At 47.5% G+C, this 18,718-nt stretch overlaps 2 protein-coding genes across 3 annotated transcripts in view; one reads left to right on the plus strand and one right to left on the minus strand.

The window, feature by feature from the left end:
- SPATA31F3 (SPATA31 subfamily F member 3) overlaps positions 1-18,718 on the plus strand; it is a 71,596-nt gene that overhangs the window by 50,769 nt on the left and 2,109 nt on the right. The gene's annotated exons all lie outside the window — the stretch shown is intronic.
- On the minus strand, positions 269-18,689 carry SPATA31F1 (SPATA31 subfamily F member 1). The gene is made up of 10 exons (XM_070431309.1): positions 18,546-18,689; positions 17,639-17,684; positions 14,866-14,926; positions 13,561-13,894; positions 13,386-13,461; positions 12,680-12,767; positions 12,247-12,400; positions 12,087-12,180; positions 10,248-12,002; positions 269-333 (listed from the first exon to the last, which is right to left on the minus strand). Exons 1-10 carry the CDS (start codon positions 18,687-18,689, stop codon positions 269-271), a joined length of 2,817 nt encoding a protein of 938 aa, XP_070287410.1.

Consider the following 18,718-nt stretch of genomic DNA (forward strand, 5'->3'; position numbering starts at 1 on the left):
AGGGAATTTCAGGCAACTGACCACGTACTGTGGAGGATAGTGGCTTCTCCACTAAATTACTTCTTCTGTTAAACACTGAGCCCTAGAACAGAGGAACAACATCTGCTCCATTTTTGTACCTGCTCACCGCAGCCCACACAGGGAGGACAACAAACACAGGATGAGCTCAAGCATAACCCCCATGGAGATACTCCTTCCTGCACCAGGTAAGAGGGGACAGGCCCTCTGCTCATTACCAACCATCCAGAGACTAGTGTTCCACCTGGGCTCAGGGGCCCATGGCATAGGCGAGGGCTGCCAGGGAGTAAAGGACAAGGATGGTTCCTGTGTTCACTGCAGGGAGAGTTCAGGTGGGGATATGAGGAATGAGCCCTCTGCAGGCATATAAGATGCTGGGAACAGAGAGCGCCAGAGGCCTAACAGGTCTGGCTGGGCCTGTGGAGGACTGTCCATTCTCATCTCCAGAGACAAGGAGGCCAGGACCCCAAATACTTGGTCTGGAAAAGAGCATGGGGGAAAAATAGGGGGCCTGGGAAGGGGCCAGATCTGTTTCCAGAAGGAGGGATGGGTGTTGCCAACTGGCCCCCTTGACCCTCGCCTGTAATCACACTGTAATTTCTTTGGGTTCATGGCCAAACAAGAAGCATATTGGGGCTTTCCACAGTGTATCACTGACAAGGTCCAGCCTGCAGTAGGGGCAGTAGGGGCAAGGCCCTGGGGCAGACAGCTAGCCCCATGGGAATCCAGATGGCAGCGGGAAGGACAGGGAAGCCATTGCTGTGTGAATAGTGCTGGCAGCTGGTGTGCATCAGGGGGGAGGGCCAGGGTAAAGTGAGGGGCAGGCAGATTCGCACACACAACCAAAGACACACAGACACAGACACCTGGCCACACAGATGCACAAACAAAGACACAACGTGGACAATGTCACACAGAGATTAGTTCAGAGTTATAAGAGACGTGTCCAGGAAACACAGCGACACAGACTGGGGAACAGCCTGAGTTCGATATGCTCGCACAGGCACAGGCACAGGCACAGGCACACGTGCAGACACACAGACAGCCTTGCACACATGCACACAGACACATCCATCTTGCAGACCCACAGACACAATGCAGTGCAAACCCACCCCTCAAAGCCGCTCTCCTCCATAGAGCCTCCTCACCACCTCAGACCAGGAGTTTGTCTTTCCTCTAAACTGCTTTGACATTTCTGCCCCATCGCTTGCGCTTGAACAAGGATCGTGTCGCATGCACATGCAGAGCCCTGGTCCCAACAACTTGGCTGTGTGCTTTTAAAGAACTGTCGAGAGCCGTAACCGGTTTGGCTCAGTGGATAGAGCGTCGGCCTGCAAACTGAAAGGTCCCAGGTTCAATTCTGGTCAAGGGCACATGCCCAGGTTGTGGGCTCAATCCTCAGTGTGGGGCGTGCAGGAGGCAGCCAATCAATGATTCTCTCTCATCATTGATGTTTCTATCTCTCTATCCCTCTTCCTTCCTCTCTGAAATCAGTAAAATATTTTTATTTTTTTTTAAAAAGGAAAGAGTAAACCAGACAGACACAGCCTGTCAAGGTAATGCTGGTGGGTGTTACCAGTCATCTCTACCTGGCCCTATGCTTTCCACCTCCAACTGTAACCTCTTCATCAGTGCTAACCCAGCAGAGCCCTAACCCCAGGTTGCTACCCATTGAGTAAAATCAGCCCTAGGCACACAAATATCACACACGTAGGAAGGTTTGGGGTCATTTTTGCTCCAGGAATTCAGAGGCTCCTTCAGTAACACCTGCACAGTCACCAGGGCTAAAAACGCAGTGGGATTATTGACAAGGGCAAGTGAAGGCTGTTCCACAGACTGAGCTGGGGAAGGAGAAGGGATCTAGGGAGCTTCTCTCCCTCAGTTCGTTCTATAAAGATGCATAGCTGTGGAGAAGCTGCAGCCCACCTGGTAGGCTGGAACCACCTCATCCCGCGTGTTAAATGTAAATTACCCTTATGTGCTTTCATGTGACTCTTGATATGGCAGTGGCAGATATTTGTCAAAGGCCAAAAATGTAGAACATGGCAGTAACGAAGCAAAAGAAACTTCTGAAAAATGAAACGGGGAAGCAACCCAAGCCACGGGGTTTCACAGGTAGAAAAAGGAGCTCCAGGTTTTCCGGACAGACACTGCTCTTATCCTCATGGCCACAGCAGTGTGTGCGTGCTATGTTACTGTGTAACGAAGGCCACGGTGGTTTAAAATAGCACACAATTTATTATCTCACTGTGTTGGTGGATCACGAAGGCCACGGTGGTTTAAAACAGCACACAATGTATTATCTCACAGTCTGTGGATCAGGAGTCTAGCTTAATCCTCTGCTTATGATCTCACATGGCTGTAATCAAGATACTTGGGTGGAGGTATGGCTTGGTGGGCTCTTGAGAGAGCCCAAATAGTGTGTGACAGTCTCCGGGGTAGTGGAGATGCAGAGGAATGCTGCACTGGAGGTCCTGGTGCCTCGGAGTAGGAGGTGAGGGTGAGGGAGGTAGACATGGCTGATGTTTACCTCTGCAGATGAGTTCAGAACGAACACATCCTATCACCAGGTGGAGAGCCTGAATGTGGGGAGAGAAGGTGTGTTAATTCACCCCTTATTCGCCCACAGTGCCAGAAGGCCCACTACCTCTTTAAGACAGATCCCTGGGCCAGGCTCTATGGAGGACAGCGGCTTTGAGGGATGGGTTTGCACTGCATTTGTGTCTGTGGGTCTGCAAGATGGGTGTGTCTGTGTGCATGTGTGCAAGGCTGTCTGTGTGTCTGCACGTGTGTCTGTGCCCGTGCCTGTGTGAGCATATCGAACTCAGGCTGTTCCCCAGTCTGTGTCGCTGTGTTTCCTGGACACGTCTCTTGTAACTCTGAACTAATCTCTGTGTGACATTGTCCACGTTGTGTCTTTGTTTGTGCATCTGTGTGGCCAGGTGTCTGTGTCTGTGTGTCTTTGGTTGTGTGTGCGAATCTGCCTGCCCCTCACTTTACCCTGGCCCTCCCCCCTGATGCACACCAGCTGCCAGCACTATTCACACAGCAATGGCTTCCCTGTCCTTCCCGCTGCCATCTGGATTCCCATGGGCCTAGCTGTCTGCCCCAGGGCCTTGCCCCTACTGCCCCTACTTGTCAGTGATACACTGTGGAAAGCCCCAATATGCTTCTTGCTTGGCCATGAACCCAGATAAATTCAGTGCAGGAGAGAGGCAAGGCAGGAAAGAGGGCCAGTTGGCAACACCCACCCCTCCTTCTGAAAACCGAGATCTGGCCCCTTCCCAGGCCCCCTATTTTTTCCCCATGCTCTTTTCCAGATCAAGTATTTGGGGTCCTGGCCTCCTTGTCTCTGGATATGAGAATGGACAGTCCTCCAGCAGCCCAGCCAGACCTGTTAGGCTTCTGGCGCACTCTGTTCCCCAGCATCTTATATGCCTGCAGTGGGCTCGTTCCTCATATCCCCACTTGAACTCAACGTTGTCCTCTCCCTGCAGTGAACACAGGAACCATCTTTGGATGGTTGGTAGTGAGCAGAGGGCCTGTCCCCTCTCACCTGGTGCAGGAAGGAGTGTCTCCATGGGGTTTATGCCTGAGCTCATCCTGTGTTTGTTGTCCTCCCTGTGTGGGCTGCAGTGAGCAGGTACAAAAATGGAGCAGACGTTGTTCCTCTGTTCTAGGGCTCAGTGTTTAATAGAAGTAGTAATTTAGTGGAGAAGCCACTATCCTCCATGGTATGTGGTCAGTTGCCTGAAAATTCCCTCCCTAGAATTCTGTAGTGCCCTCTGCAGAGATCAAGGGAAGGGCTTCAGAAGGCCAGAGCCACTCACCATGGCATGCTGATAGCTCAGAGGACCAGAGGTGAACTCCAGTGTTTCTAAACAAGCACTGATACATTTCTAGCACCAACCATCAAGTCTGCAGTTGTAAATTCTTGAATTTGTGCTCTTCATGAGGCTTTTAATTCTGATTTTGCCCCTCTTGGGCCTAGAGTTTATGCCAGGGTTATGGGATGGGATGCGCAAGGCTTCACCACTCAACAACATCCTGCATGAAGTCATAGGCTCTGACCCTATCTTTTCTCAGCTCTTGGCTTTGCTGAGAATTGTGAATCGTGAAGATCTCAGTTCCAGCTTATTTCAGTGTCCCCAAACCTTGTTACTGGACTTTGGTCAGCACTATGAGCTCAGGCTGCTCTGGGGCAGGTAGAATCCTGTGGGAGATCATGGGAAGGGCCTAATTCCTGTAAGCTGGGATGCATGCACTCTAACCTCGTCTTCCCGCCCGGTGTTGCTGTGACCTTTCTGGACATTGCCTTCATTCTGTTGTGATCTGCCTTGCTCTGTAGCTGTTTGCTCAGTTGCCACCAGGCAGGGAGGATGTGCCTGTCACAAGACCCCTGATGATCTTTAGGGATGCGTTAGGAAAACACCTGGAGGGTGTTGGCTCAGCAGGCCTGGGTCTTGTGCCTCCGCATCCTGGAGGTCATATTAGAGCCGAGACCCCCATCCCTTAGGCACAGCATCACCATTCAGAGGAAGAACACACTCATGCTTCTTCCCATTCTGGCATTTCTGTATCCTGCCACCAGTGAACACATTGTGCTACCCATTGTCCCTTGTTGAACTCTATGGTGCCACACCTGCCCTCTTTCTGTATCTCTGGGCTCCATGCAACTGGAACTTCTCTAAAATCTTTTCTGCTGCTTCAGTCTTCTAAGACTTCTAAGAGCACCTGCTTCACACTCTGGCCTTGGCTCTCTGTACTGCCCCTCCATCTACTCCAGTCATGCCTTTCCCTCCACCACTCACCTGAATCTATTCTTCTCTGGGTCATGAATGATCTCTATGTTGTTATATCTAACTAGAGTCCTGGTGCACAAAAATTTGTGCACTGGCGGGGGAGGGGGGTGGGGGGTGTCCCTCAGCCCCACTTGTGCCTTCTCACAGTCTGGGACCCCTCAGGAGATAACCACCTGGTGACTTAGGCCCGCTCCCAGGTGGCAGATGGCAGGCCCGATCCCTCGGTGCCTGCCCCACCTCCCCGGGTCGCGCACACAGCAGGGCCAATCCAGGGGTTGGGGCGCCGCCCCGGGTCGGGTCACACACGGGACGCCCAGATGGGCTGGTGGATCGCTGCTGCCCCGCCCGGCTGCCCCGGGTTGGGTCGCACATGGACGCCTGCCACCCCGGGTCGCAGATAGCAGGACCGGATGGCGGCAGGGCAGCGGGATGGCGCTGTCCCGCCCCACCGCCCCGGGTCACAAATAGCAGGCCCAGATGGCGGCGGGGCAGGCGGGATGGCGCTGTCCCGCCCTGCCTGCAGTATGCAAATTAGCCACCACCTTTGTTGGCGGTTAATTTGCATATCACTTGGTTAGCCAATGGGAGGTGTAGCAAAGGTACAGTCAATTACCATATTTGTCTATTATTAGATGGGATACTCAACTCCAAGTCCTCATCTTACTTGACACATGGCAACTTTTCATGCAATTGCTCACTTTCTCCTTGCTTTCCTCTCATCTTACATTATACCACACTCTCCTGGTTTAGCTCCCACCTCAGTCTCTGCTACTACTCAGTCTCTGCTTATTTTTCCTACTCCCCACTCCATTTCTTAATGTTGGAGTGTCCCGGAGCCTGGTCCTTAGTCATTCCTTCATTTATACTCATTCCCTTGTGACTTTATCCAGTCCCATGGTTTTTACATCTATCTATCTATCTATCTATCTATCTATCTATCTATCTATCTAATTATCTATCATATATCTACCTTCCTACCACCTATACTTCAAGCAATCATCTATAGCCAGAACTTTCCCTGAAGATCATCAGTCTTCCATGTTGAGACTAGACTATTGAAAGTATGGTTTCAGAAAAAAGCTGGAATACTAGTTATGCTACTGCTGTAATCATAGCAACAGAAGAAGTGAGAAGTGGTCATGTTATGAATTCATTTTGAAGGTAGAGACAACCAGATTTACTGATGGATTGGATGTGGACTGTTAGGAAAAAAAATGTCAAGGATTATATCAATATTTTGTCCTAAAGATGTGGAAAGATGGAGTTGCCATTATCTGATATGATGAATGCTGTAATCGGAGCATGTTTTTCTTTTTTTTTTTTCTTTTAAAAAAAATATATTTTATTGATTTTTCACAGAGAGGAAGAGAGAGGGATAGAGAGCCAGAAACATCAATGAGAGAGAAACATCGATCAGCTGCCTCCCGCACACCTCTCACTGGGGATGTGCCTGCAACCAAGGTATATGCCCTTGACCGGAACCGAACCTGGGACCCTTCAGTCCGCAGGCCAACGCTCTATCCCTTGGGCCAAACCAGCCAGGGATGGAGCATGTTTTTCATGTGTGATTAGGTGATGGTGGTAGGTGGGGAATCAGTAGTTCAGCTTTTAATTTTGAGATTAATATTAGATATCCAAGAATATATGTTGATTAGGCAATTTGGGCATGTGACACTATCTCATGAGATCATGAGCTCCACTGTGCAAATCCTGTATCACGTTCATTGTTGTGTTTGCTATATATAGTACCTTGCGTATGTTAAGTACTCACATATTTTAATTGTTAAACATAAAATGCTTATCAAGGTCAATTTTATTATGATTCTTTTGGGGTCTTTGCCGCAGGGTTTTTCTCCTATGGCAGGATCCCCCATTTCACAGTGTTTATCATACTAACGTAATGATTTGTCTGCTTCCCCAGCCCAGACTTTTGATTCAAGTACTATTAAGGTGTTACTATGTGCCAGCCATCATCCTAAGCCCCGGGTATATGAGACACTATTGTAATTATTCAGGTAAGAACAAATGAGAAACTGAACACAAGCTGAAGTAGTAAAAATAGAGAAAAGTAGCAGGATTGAGATATATCAAGATTAGAATCCATTGACTAACTTCATGTTTGGGGTGAGCAAAAACATGGATTTATACTTTGGTAGAGTAAAGGGTCAGTTTTCAGATTTTGAATTAATTTGTGTTGCTTTTGCATAAAAAAGTTCAACTTACTGCTCTTTATCATATCATGGGCAGAAGACCTAGTATCAGTGATTGTTCACTCCCCCCCCCCCCCCCCCCCCAAAGCACGTGGGCCTTCCATTGGCTTTCTGGCTCTAGGTCAGCGGTTCTCAACCTGTGGGTCGTGACCCCTTTGGGGGTCGAATGACCCCTTCACAGGGGTCGCCTAAGACCATCGGAAAACACATATATAATTGCATATTGTTTTTGTGGTTAATCACTATGCTTTAATTATGTTCAATTTGTAACAATGAAAATACATCCTGCATATCAGATATTTATATGACGACTCATAGCAGTAGCAAAATTAGTTATGAAGTAGCAACAAAAATAATTTTATGGTTGGGGGTCACCACAACATGAGGAACTGTATTAAAGGGTCGCGGCATTAGGAAGGTTGAGAACCACTGGTCTATATGCTCCCCTCCCCGCCTTCCCCCTGCCTGCCCTTGGGGGTGGTAAACAAGCCCCTCTCCATATCCTACTGGGATCTTCATTGCAGGACTCACTCCATGCAGATAACAGGCAGTGGAGGTGGGATATAGGCAAGAGACCATCAGCAGCCTCCCAGCTGAGTTCTCCAGGAAGATCTAACCATTAACAAAGAGGGAGCAGAGAGGGCGAGATTCTATCATTTGCTTTGGACATTCCATCACTTTAGCTACATGCTTTTGATAAACACAAAGCACCTCCTCGAGGCTGGATCACTGTGACACTTCTCTAAAAAGCTCCTCTCCAGAGATGGCCATGTATAGAAGTCATCAGTGAATTTTGCCTGTGGGATTCCTGGCCACTCCTTCTTGTCAGTACTATCCTCATGTCCACATTGCTCCTCTGGGCTCAAGGAAACCATGGGAAGCCATGCTGGAATTCACGTCTGACCTTTACCTTCAATGCACCTTAAATGAGGGTCTTCCTTTTCTACTCAAGTCCCTTCATCCACTGTCCAGGGAGGGGCTGGGAGGAGTTGTGTAGAATGCTGACCCCGCTTAAGTGTGGGTTAAAGCTCCTTCCCTAGAAAATCATAGAAGAATCCATAGGCAGCAAAATAGCAGACATATCTCATAGCAACATGTTTACTGATACATCTCCCTAGCACAATGGAAACTAAGGAGAAAATAAACAAAAGGGACTACATCAAAATAAAATGCTTTTGCACAGCAAAGAAACCATCAACAAAACAAGAGAGCCCACTGTATGGAAGAACATATTTGCCAATGTTACATCCAATAAGGGTTTAATCTCCAAAATTTATAGGGAACACATAAGATATAAGATGAAATCCAATAGGAAGATAAACAATCCAATCAAAAAATGGGCAAAGGACCTAAATAGACACTTTCTGAAAGTAAACATACAGAAGGCCAAGAGGCACAAGAAAAAATGCTCAAAGTCACTAATTACATGAGAGGCGCAAATCAAAACAACAATGAGGTACCATCTCACACCTGTCAGAATGGCTATCACCACAAATCAACAAAAGACAAGTTGGTAAGGATATGGAGAAAAAGGAACCCCCATGCACTGCTGGTGGGAATGCAGACTGGTGCAGCCACTGTGGAAACCAGTAAGGAGTTTCCTCAAAAAATTAAAAATGGAACTTCCAATTAACCCAATAATCCCACTTCTAGGACTATATCCCAAGAAATCAGAAACACCAGTCAGAAAGAATATATGCATCCCGATGTTCATAGCAGCACAATTTACAATAGCTAAGATTTGGAAACAGCCCAAGTGCCCATCGGCAGATGAGTGGATTAAAAAAACTGTGGTACATCTACACAATGGAATACTATGCTACTGTAAAAAGGTACTCTTACCATTTGCAACAGCATGGATGAACCTGGAGAGTATTATGCTAAGCGAAATAAGCCAGTCAGAGAAAAATAAGTATCACATAATCTCACTCATTTGTGGAATATAATGAACATAAACTGATGAACAAAAATAGAACCAGAGACACAGAAGCATTGAACAGACCGTCAAACCTCAGAGGGAAGGTGGGGGTAAGAGATCAACCAAAGGACTTGTATGCATGCATATAAACATAACCAATGGACACAGACAGTAGGGACGTAAGAGCCTGTACTGGGGGTTGGGAGATGGCTGAGAAAGATCAATGGCCGAAAAAGGAATCATATGTAATACTTTCAACAATAAAGAATTTAAAAAAATAATAAAGCTCCTTCCCTAGATAGTGTGGACGAAAGGGGCCAAATGCTGACCTGACAAGTTCAGGGGAGGCCTGCATGGCAGTCTTGCAAACTCAGAGACCTAAGTAACCACAAAGGATGGTCTGAAATTAAACTTCAACTAAAGCAGTTATGGTGGGCAGTTACGTCCTGGGCCAGTATCTTCACTGACAAAGTCAACCTTTACCTTAACTGAGCCTGTCTTTTTGCATCTATGATAACATACCCTTGAAATGTCTAGGTAACTTGTAACTTCCCTTTTTCTGGAGCCCCTGGAGCACAACCAAATATGCTGGGCACCAGGACAGATGTCACAAATTCCTTCATTATCACGTTAATTGATCCTGCACCCACCTAAGTATGTGTCCATCATTTTACTTTTTATCCAATCCCAGAGGTTTCCCTGCTTTGCTTTATCCCTCCTCAATCTATCACCAATGAATTTCATGTAACCCACCTATGTCCCTCCTTTGATTGTAAATATATAAGTACAAATGTAACCCTGCTATTCTCGGAGCATTATCTCAATTCTTGGAGGTTCTGCTTCCCAGCATATGTCGACAGTTGGGCTCAAATAAACTCACAAAAATTCTTTACAGGTTTCAATGTTTTTTTTACGTTAACATTACAAAGGGCATTTTAGCCTCTCTCATGACTTCCCTTAACAAACAACAGTGGAGGTAATGAGCAGACAGACAACTCTTTGCTTAAAGATATAGACTGTATTTTGGGTGGTACGGTGCCCCACCTACATATTAATGACAAAGACAATAGCTATCCCTTCAAGGGATGCAGACATGGGGGAGCCTACAAAGTCCTTTGATTGTGCTGGGTCTTCCTGAGCAGGCCAACATTTCCCTCTGAGGTGAGAGTTGAGAGTTGGGGTGGGATCCTGGTTGGGTGGCACAAGCCACTTGAGGACAGTGCCGAGGACAATGACGGGGGAGGCCTAAGCCTGAGGAAGACTGGAGTTGATGGGAGCAGGAGCGGTGCCTGAGCTTACTGTTTGGGGAATGGGAGCCTTCCAAGGAGGCCAGGCCCACCTGCTTCTCAGTCAGGGGAGATGGGACTTTGGGGTCCCCGCTGATCTTCTTCTCTGTCTTAGTTTGCTCCATGGGACTTTTGGCTGGAGCCAGCCTCTTTGCTACATTTTCTTTTCTGGTGTTGGCCACGTTCACAGCTGTCAAAAACATGGATTCCTTGTGCTCTTTGCCTTTTGCCTTGAGGTTGATATACTGCAGAAAGGATTTCATCTTATATCTCAAGTCTGATTCTGGAAGGCTGGGCCTCTTGTGAGGATGGGCTGGCATCACCTGCCCCTGCAATACCTGGCCTTGCAAAGTTGGGCCCTGTAATGGCTTATGCTGAATGAGTTGGGCCTGGACAGGCTGGGCCTGTGACGCCTGGGGCCCGACAGGCTGGGCATTCTTAGGAATCCTTGCTCCCTTGAGGCTGACATTGAGCCCAGTTTGATTGTCTTGCAGGTCATTCTTCTTAGATTCCTTCCCTTCAGGGACTCCTGGAAGGAGCTCTGAGGGCTTAAGCTGAGGGTGATGCTGGGAACTCTGTTGACAGAGAGCATCAAGGCGAAAGCCATGTCTCCGAAAGCCTTGTCTCTGTAGCCAGGGGTTTTGGGGTGTCCTGTTCAGAAGCATCCCTTTTGGCCTCTGGGCTACAGGGTGGCTTTTTTCTCTTGTTGATAAGAGCACAAACCCTGCATCTCCTTCTCTACGTTTTTCTGACGATTTGGGTTTCCTTGGGTCCTCTTTCTTTTCAGTCAGCATGGGGACTGGGGCTGAGTACTTGCTCTTGCCAGGGCTTTGGGACTCAGGGATCTGGGACTCCTCCAGGCTGGGGTGGTTCACACTGGCCTCCAGCTGAACACAAGGCACTGGGCCCTCTGTCATGTCTCTACAGGGTTGAGTTATCTTGCAGGGCCCCTGGGCAGAACCATGGGGTGCTGCTCTGGAACTAGGTTGCTTCTGGTTCTGCTGCACTGCCTTTAACTCAGTGGACAACTGTTCCTTAAGCGAGAGCCACTCTGGATGTGGGGCACAGGAAATGTCTGGTGGGATGGGCAGTTCCTGGAGGCATGTTTTCTCTTGGTTGTTTAGACTCCCAAGAGACTCTTGTGTGGATGTGTTCTCTGGGGTTGCTCCAGTTTGTTCCCTGGACTCCCTTGCCTCTGTGGGAATTCCCCATTGTATCTCTAAGATCTTCCTTCTCAGGTGGAAATTTAGTTTGGCCAAGATGGGCTTCTTGAATAAGTAGGGCCGAGCTGACTCTGTCTGCCTTTCTAGAGGCTCCTTCTCAATCATTCCTTCCACTTGCACTTCAGACTGAAAATCACCTGCAATTTCTTCACAAGTCTCTTTGGTATCTTGAAAAAATGGCTCATGACTTAGATACTGCTCTTCAAGTGAGATCATCTGAGTCAGAGGTTCTCTTAAGATTTTGACGGCCTCAGGCACCACCTCTGTGGTGGCAGCATGAGCAGTGATCGCTGGGGCCATGGCCTTGGAGGGAGCCACGTAATAAAGAGGATTCAGCCCTGATAAGAAGGTCAGATACTTGTGCCGTAAAATCATCTCCAGTTTCTCAAGGACTTCCTTGGACAGGGCTGGAGTTAGCTTGCGAGGCTCAGTGGCAGCATCTGGGAAGGTCTCTTGCTGCTGATCAGGGACTGTTGGCATCCAGTGCCTAACTTTCTGTTGTAGGTCAGGGTCGGTTGCTGCCTGTCGTTCCAAGAGCTTGCTTTCTGGGATGCAAGTGAAGGGAGCCACTTTGAGGCCCCCAGGAATTAGGCACTCACAAGACCTATACACATGGGCAGGGACCTTACCCTCATGAATCTGCCCACATTTGGAGTTGATGTGGCTCTGCAGTATTGCCTTGGCCTGGTCTAATAAGTGTGGCATGAGGACTGACACTGGGTCCTTAAAGGGTGAGAAAGGGTCATCAGCACCAGTAGCCTCTAGGGCTGAATGTTGGGCAACACTCACATTGGCTAGGGCTGTGCTGCTCCAGGATGGAGTCTGCTGGTGAGTGGGGGCCAGGAGCAACTGGAAGGACTGCTGGATCATCTGGGGCAGGCCCCAGCGATGGTGAATCAGCTGCCTCTGGAGGTGGAAGTCCAGCAGCCTCCGGGCGTGCTCCCTTGTGAGAACAGAAATGGGCTTTCCCGGCCAGGAAGTTTTCACAGTCCTAGGAGACTGGGCTGTGCCACAAGACTTATATTGCACAGGGTTCTGGGTGTGCTGAGCTCTTTGCAGAACAGCTGGCAAACCCCACTGACTCTGGAGCTGCCTCTGCAGCATGTGACACTCTAAGGCTTCACACTCAGCCAGAGTCAGAAACGGGACATGGATCTGAGTTTGTTGATGATCAGATGGTATGACCCAATTAGGGGAAGATGAGGAAGAGGGTGGGGCTGACTGGGGTGGAGTTTTAGGCAACAGAGGGAGGAAGGACAGCTCCTTGAAGAGAAAAGGATCCTCCAAGGAGAGCTTGGACGTGCTCCCATCTGTGGAGTGATCTAGAGAACTCAAGGAGGCATTAGCCAGAGACTCACTGTGCAGGGAAGGTAAGCCACAGAATAGTTGGATGTATTTCTGCTGTAAATGGCCCACTGAGTCATTAGCCTGTTGGCCAGTAAGTGGGTAGAGGCCACTTAAGTCTTTAAATATTGGAGAGGGCAAGGCTAGAGCTAGGTGGTTTGGGTTTTGCTGGTAGTGGTGTCTTTGTACTGGGTTTATAATGGACCATTCAGAAACCCAGAATGCCTGGGTAGCCTGGCCAGCCATACATGGACCCCAGGTCTGATAAGAAATGGGCGCAAAAATCTCTACAGAGAATTCATTTTGTATGAAAGAAGCTGGTTGGTTGTTTACAAGTTGGTAAAACAATGGTAGGTTTGGCATAAGCTGCCTCAGGGACTCCTCTACGCGTCTGGGCAGCCCCCACCTCTGGAAATGCATCCATTTTTTTACATGTACCTCAAGAAGCCTCAGGACTTCAGGACTGGAGAATGGCAGGTAGGAAGGGAAGACAGTGGCCATAGGCAAGGCCATAGAATGTGTCAGGGTAGTGATGTCTTGGTTCAGGGTCAGCATAGGGACCTGGGGATGCAAGGGTGGCTGACCTTGGTTCCCATACACACGGTTGAGATTGTGTCGTGTCACCTCCTGCTGGTTCACCGGAATTCTAGGCCCTTCGAACTGTAAAGAAGACATAGTCTCATGCAACCTAGGCATATCTTGACTTTGAATTCTCTGTCCTAGATTGACATTTTTAGCCAAGTAATCTTGCATACTCACTGGATCGTCTGATTGGCCAGCTGACTGGGTAAATGACCGGGATAAGGACTTCTTGGCTGTTAATTGTGACACTGTTTGGGTTGCAGATGGAAGTGAGGGCTTTTGAGTATGTGTGGAATGATGCTCCAGACTCTGCTCAAAAGACATATTGGACTTGGGCAAAATCTTTAGGCAAGGAGAGCCTTCTGATGGTCCTGGTGAAGTTGCATAGATCGGGGTGTCCTCACCCACCAGCAACTGTTGGATCTCCAGAGCCGTGGCATTGCAGATTTGGCAGGAGGTATCTGCACACAGGAGCCTCCGCACACTTCCCTCCTGAGGAAGCCAGCCCTGGCTGGAAGAGGAAACATGGCAACTGTTATTGATGGAGTGACAGCTTCCTCTTTGGAAGTTGTGGCCTGACTATTGGCCCTGACCTCCCTGTACGCCCTGGGTCCTACCCGCCTAGTACTTAGTCCTCTAGTTTTCTTCCTAGGAAATCTCCACTTTGCAAGTTATGGTGTGCTGGGTTGAGGGACTTGTTGGGCAAGGTTTCAGACAACGCATGAGAGCACAGGGCCATGAGTGACTGAGAGGTGGGTGAGTTCTTTGTTGACCTGGGCTGAGCAGCTTAACCAGAGATGGGAACAAAGGATGGGGGAGCCAATGGTTAGCTAATGGGGCATCAGAAGGGCCATCACCAGGTAGAACCTGGATTCAGTCTCATTTGGGGCAAAGACAGACACAGCGTGGTACTTAGTATTTCCCAGCTGTGGAAAATGAGGTCACATGGAAATTCTGCTTTCAGGGGACTGTGATGTGTACACAGCACCTCTTGGGAGTCCATCCTATTCTCTAGAGCTCTTAAGAAGAGGAAGAGATGACAAGCTCCTGGCTGGGGGCTGTCTCAGGGACTGGGCTCCCTGAATACACAATCAGAGGAGGTAATGTCAGCAAGGTCTAGGGTTCTGCCCTTGAAAGGGTGTTGCTGTAAGAAGAATATGACAGTGATGGCTTATTTATGCACTTATTTATCCATTCTCTTACCTGGATAACTGGTCTTTGGCTGAGTATCAACACCTTTAGTGTCTTTTGTGAATTAAGCACTAGTCAAATTCTGAATTCCAGGAGCACTGTGAGCGTAGCCCAGAGCAGAACTGGGACTCCTCCCTCCGGAGATGTCTGAGCCCCTTTTGCCCTGGCAACCATCTCAACAGTGCTCCAGCCTCTGCTGTGTATGACTCCATCCCAGTCATCACCCTCATCCCTGTCCCAGGCCAAGTTGTCCAGGCTGAAGTTGGAAGACTACAAAAATCAAATGATCACCTTTTCATGACAGAAAGCAGCTCCCACGGCTTCTCTGTTTCTTTCCAGAAATGTCTCCTAGCTGAAAAACCAGGAGACAGTGTTACATGGAATGAGAGAGGATTGAGGGTATCCTATAGGAATCTGAAGGCCTTTGAATGAGAGAAAATTGGAAATCCTAACAGTCAATGCTCTGAGGCATGTCTGTATATAACTTAGCCAGTTACAATGAGTTGTCCAGGACCTAATCTCATTAGATCATCACAGCCACACTGTGAGTGAAGCAAGATCTTCAAATGCCCATCTAATGAATAAAGGATTGAAAAATGAAGTGACTGGGAGAGGAACCAAGATAGCGGCATAGGTAAATACCTGGATTTGCTGCTGCGCACAACCACATAAAAACTACAACTAAAAGACAAAACAGATATCATCCAGAACCATAGGAAGGCTGGCTGAGTGGAAGTTCTACAACTAGAAGGAAAGAGAAAAACACACTGAGACTGGGAGGAGGTGCAGAGGTGCGGAAGTGCAGAGGTACGGAGGAGCGTGAAATGGGCTGGCAACTGGGTACGCTGTTGTCTTTCTCAATCGGGAGGGAGATACAAGCTCCTGACTGCTCTGAACTCCAGTTCCGGGTGAGACTCTGGGGACCCAGACTCATATGGGGAGAAACTGGACTGTCTGGCATCCGGTCGGAGCATGAGGGCAGCTTTCTCTCAGAGGTGCTTGCAGGGATCATTGTCCTGCATGGGGCTGCGGGACACAGAGACCCCAGGACCTCTCTGAGGCAGGGCTGCTGGACAGCCATTGCTGTTTGCTCCACCCCGGTGATACCCTGAGACCCCGCCCCACCCAATTTACAATCCCTCCCAAGTTGTGTGCAGTGGCTTTTGCATATAAATGGCCTGGCCTTTTGCAATCTAAAACCTAAGAAACTGCAGCTGGGTCAGATAGCCCCAGAGCTTCCAAAAGAAGGCCTGCATTGCTTCACAGCTAGGCCTCATCTGGGCACCTCCAAACCCCAAACAAAGAGGAGGAATCTGCAGATCTCTCTGTAGCTCCTGCTGGGTGGCCTCAGGCAGTGGCTGACTTTGCACCTCCTTGGATATCCAAGAGCCAGTGTACCCAGTGGTCAGAGTGAGACCATACCAGATTACAACTCTTCGCATCCATAAGAGACACACTCAGCCGGCAGACTCAGTGAGCACCAAAGCCCCACTGAAGCAAGTCCTGCCCTATAAGGGTATCTCCAGCACAGCAGTTCTCCCATTGTAGACACAGCTGGTCCTCACAGCCAATTGGCCTGGAGGTCAATTCCTCCCAGTGATACCAACAGCAATCAAGGCTTAACTACAACAAGACTGTGCACACAACCCACAAAGGGGTGCACCAAGAGTGTCCACCTCAGGTAATTAGGGAGGCTGAGCCACTGGGCCCTATCGGACACCTAGCACACAAAGCCTAGCACACCTATCAACACAGGGAAGCAGCCAAAATGTGGAGACAAAGAAACATGTCACAAATGAAAGAAATGGAGGAAAGAAAACTACTGGATATAGAGTTCAAAACCACGGTTATAAGGTTTTTCAAGAATCTTCTAGAAACCTCCGAGAAATTTAGTGAGACCTTCAAGGATATGAAAAAGGACCAATTACAAATTAAGCATACACTGACTGAAATAAAGAATAATATACAGAGATCCAACAGCAGACTAGAGGATCCCAAGAATCAAGTCAAAGATTTGAAATATGAAGATGCAAAAAACACCCAACCAGAAAAGCAAAAAGAAAAAAGAATCCAAAAATACGAAGATAGTCTGAGGAGCCTCTGGGACAGCTTCAAGTGTACCAACATCCAAATTATAGGGGTGCCAGAAGAAGAGAAAGAGCAAGATATTGAAAACCTATTTGAAGAAATAATGACAGAAAACTTCCTCTACCTGGTGAAAGAAATAGACTTACAAGTCCAGGAAGCTCAGAGAACCCAAAACATAAGGAATCCAAAGAGGACCACACCAAGACACATCATAATTAAAATGCCAAGGGCAAAAGACAAAGAGAAAATATTGAAAGCAGCAAGAGAAAAATGGCTAATTACCTACAAGGGAGCACCCATACGACTGTCAGCTGATTTCTCAACAGAAACTATGCAGGCCAGAAGGGAGTGGCAAGAAATATTCAAAGTGATGAATAGCGAGAACCTACAACCAAGATTACTTTACCCAGCAAAGCTATCATTTAGAATTGAAGGGCAGATAAAGAGCTTCACAGATAAGAAAAAGCTAAAGGAGTTCATCACTGCCAAACCAGTATTATACAAAATGCTGAAGGGTATTCTTTAAGAAGAGGAAGAAGAAGAAAAAGGTAAAGATAAAAATTATGAACAACAAGTACATATCTATCAACAAGTGAGTCTAAAAATCAAGTGGAAAAAAAATCTGATGAATAGAATAAACCTGTGAATATAATGGAATCAGGGGCATAGAAAGGGAGTGGACTGACAATTCTCAGGGGGAAAAGGGTCTGGGAGTGCAGGAAGAAGGGCAGAGGATGGGGTGGGAACTGGGTGGAGGGGAGCTATGGGGGGAAAAAAGAGGAACAACTGTAATAATCTGAACAATAAAGATTTAATTAAAAAAAAAAAAAGAAAGTCTTCTGGGAGAGAGTGTCAACTTGTGGAATTGGAACATTTAGTGTTTTGAGAACCCAAGCACCAGAGATCAAAGAGGGACAAAATCCACGGAAACCCAACCTGCAGTAAAGGGGAGTCAGAGAAGAGACAAGTGCTTTACCTTTTGATACTGCATCCCTAGACTTTGGCTTGAGTTTTTGGTGACACTTAAAGACAAAAATGTTAGAGTGTAAAGTTAGGGCACTGTTTCCATTTTTATATCCAAAATGAGACAAAAATATAAATTTCCAACATCCTGTCTATGTATGCCTGTATTTAATGCACTCACTTATATTCCCTACCTCTACTCCACCCTTTCACCCCAACATTTTATTTTTCTATTTATTTCTCACTTCAAGTCTCTCCACAATCCTTACTTCCTGTTCCCTTCCTTAGGACAGGTTCTTTAGAGGGCTAAGCATGACACAGGAGCAATACTGAAATAAATTAAATAGTAATGGTGATTAGTTTTAACAGCCCTAGGACTTTTGCTTACTAAGTCCACCGACCAGAAGAAACCCCCATATTGGGATGTCTTCTGAGATCCAGTGAGATAGATTCCATTTCACCTAGGTCTCAACCCAAGGTAGACTGAGAGGTTCTTGATCTTTAAAATACACTGCAGGGATTGCTTAGTAAGAAATTACTTCTAGCCCTAACCGGTTTGGCTCAGTGGATAGAGCATCGACCTGCGGACGCAAGGGTCCCAGGTTCGATTCCAGCCAAGGGCATGTACCTTGGTTGTGGGCATATCCCCAGTGGGGAGTGTGCAGGAGGCAGCTGATCGATGTTTCTCTTGCATTGATGTTTCTGACTCTCTATCCCTCTCCCTTCCTGTCTGTAAAAATTCAATAAAATATATATATTTTTTAAAAAATTACTTCTAGGCTCTGAGAAAAGCACCATATTAGAGTAACTGAATGTATAGTACAAAAATTGGCAAGAAAGGTAAAAGGAGGCTCTGAGATCTTGAAAAACTTCTTATCTAAAACTTAACTAGTTCAATTACTGTGTTATTATTTTCCTACCTGGTAGCAGCTCCTTTTAGGTTCCAACCTTAACCCATAGTAACTCCTCTTCACTTGCCAGATAATTAGGATAATAAGGAAGATGGCACCATATGTATATAAGAAATATCCAACACTCCGAAGAACAAAAGTAAAGCTCAACATGGCTTTAGCATGAGGGGAGGAGCCATCCC

This window comes from Myotis yumanensis, unplaced genomic scaffold (genome assembly GCF_028538775.1).
Source record: "Myotis yumanensis isolate MYYU_CA2020_CCGP unplaced genomic scaffold, mMyoYum1.0.hap1 SCAF_12, whole genome shotgun sequence".
Lineage (NCBI taxonomy): Eukaryota > Metazoa > Chordata > Mammalia > Chiroptera > Vespertilionidae > Myotis > Myotis yumanensis.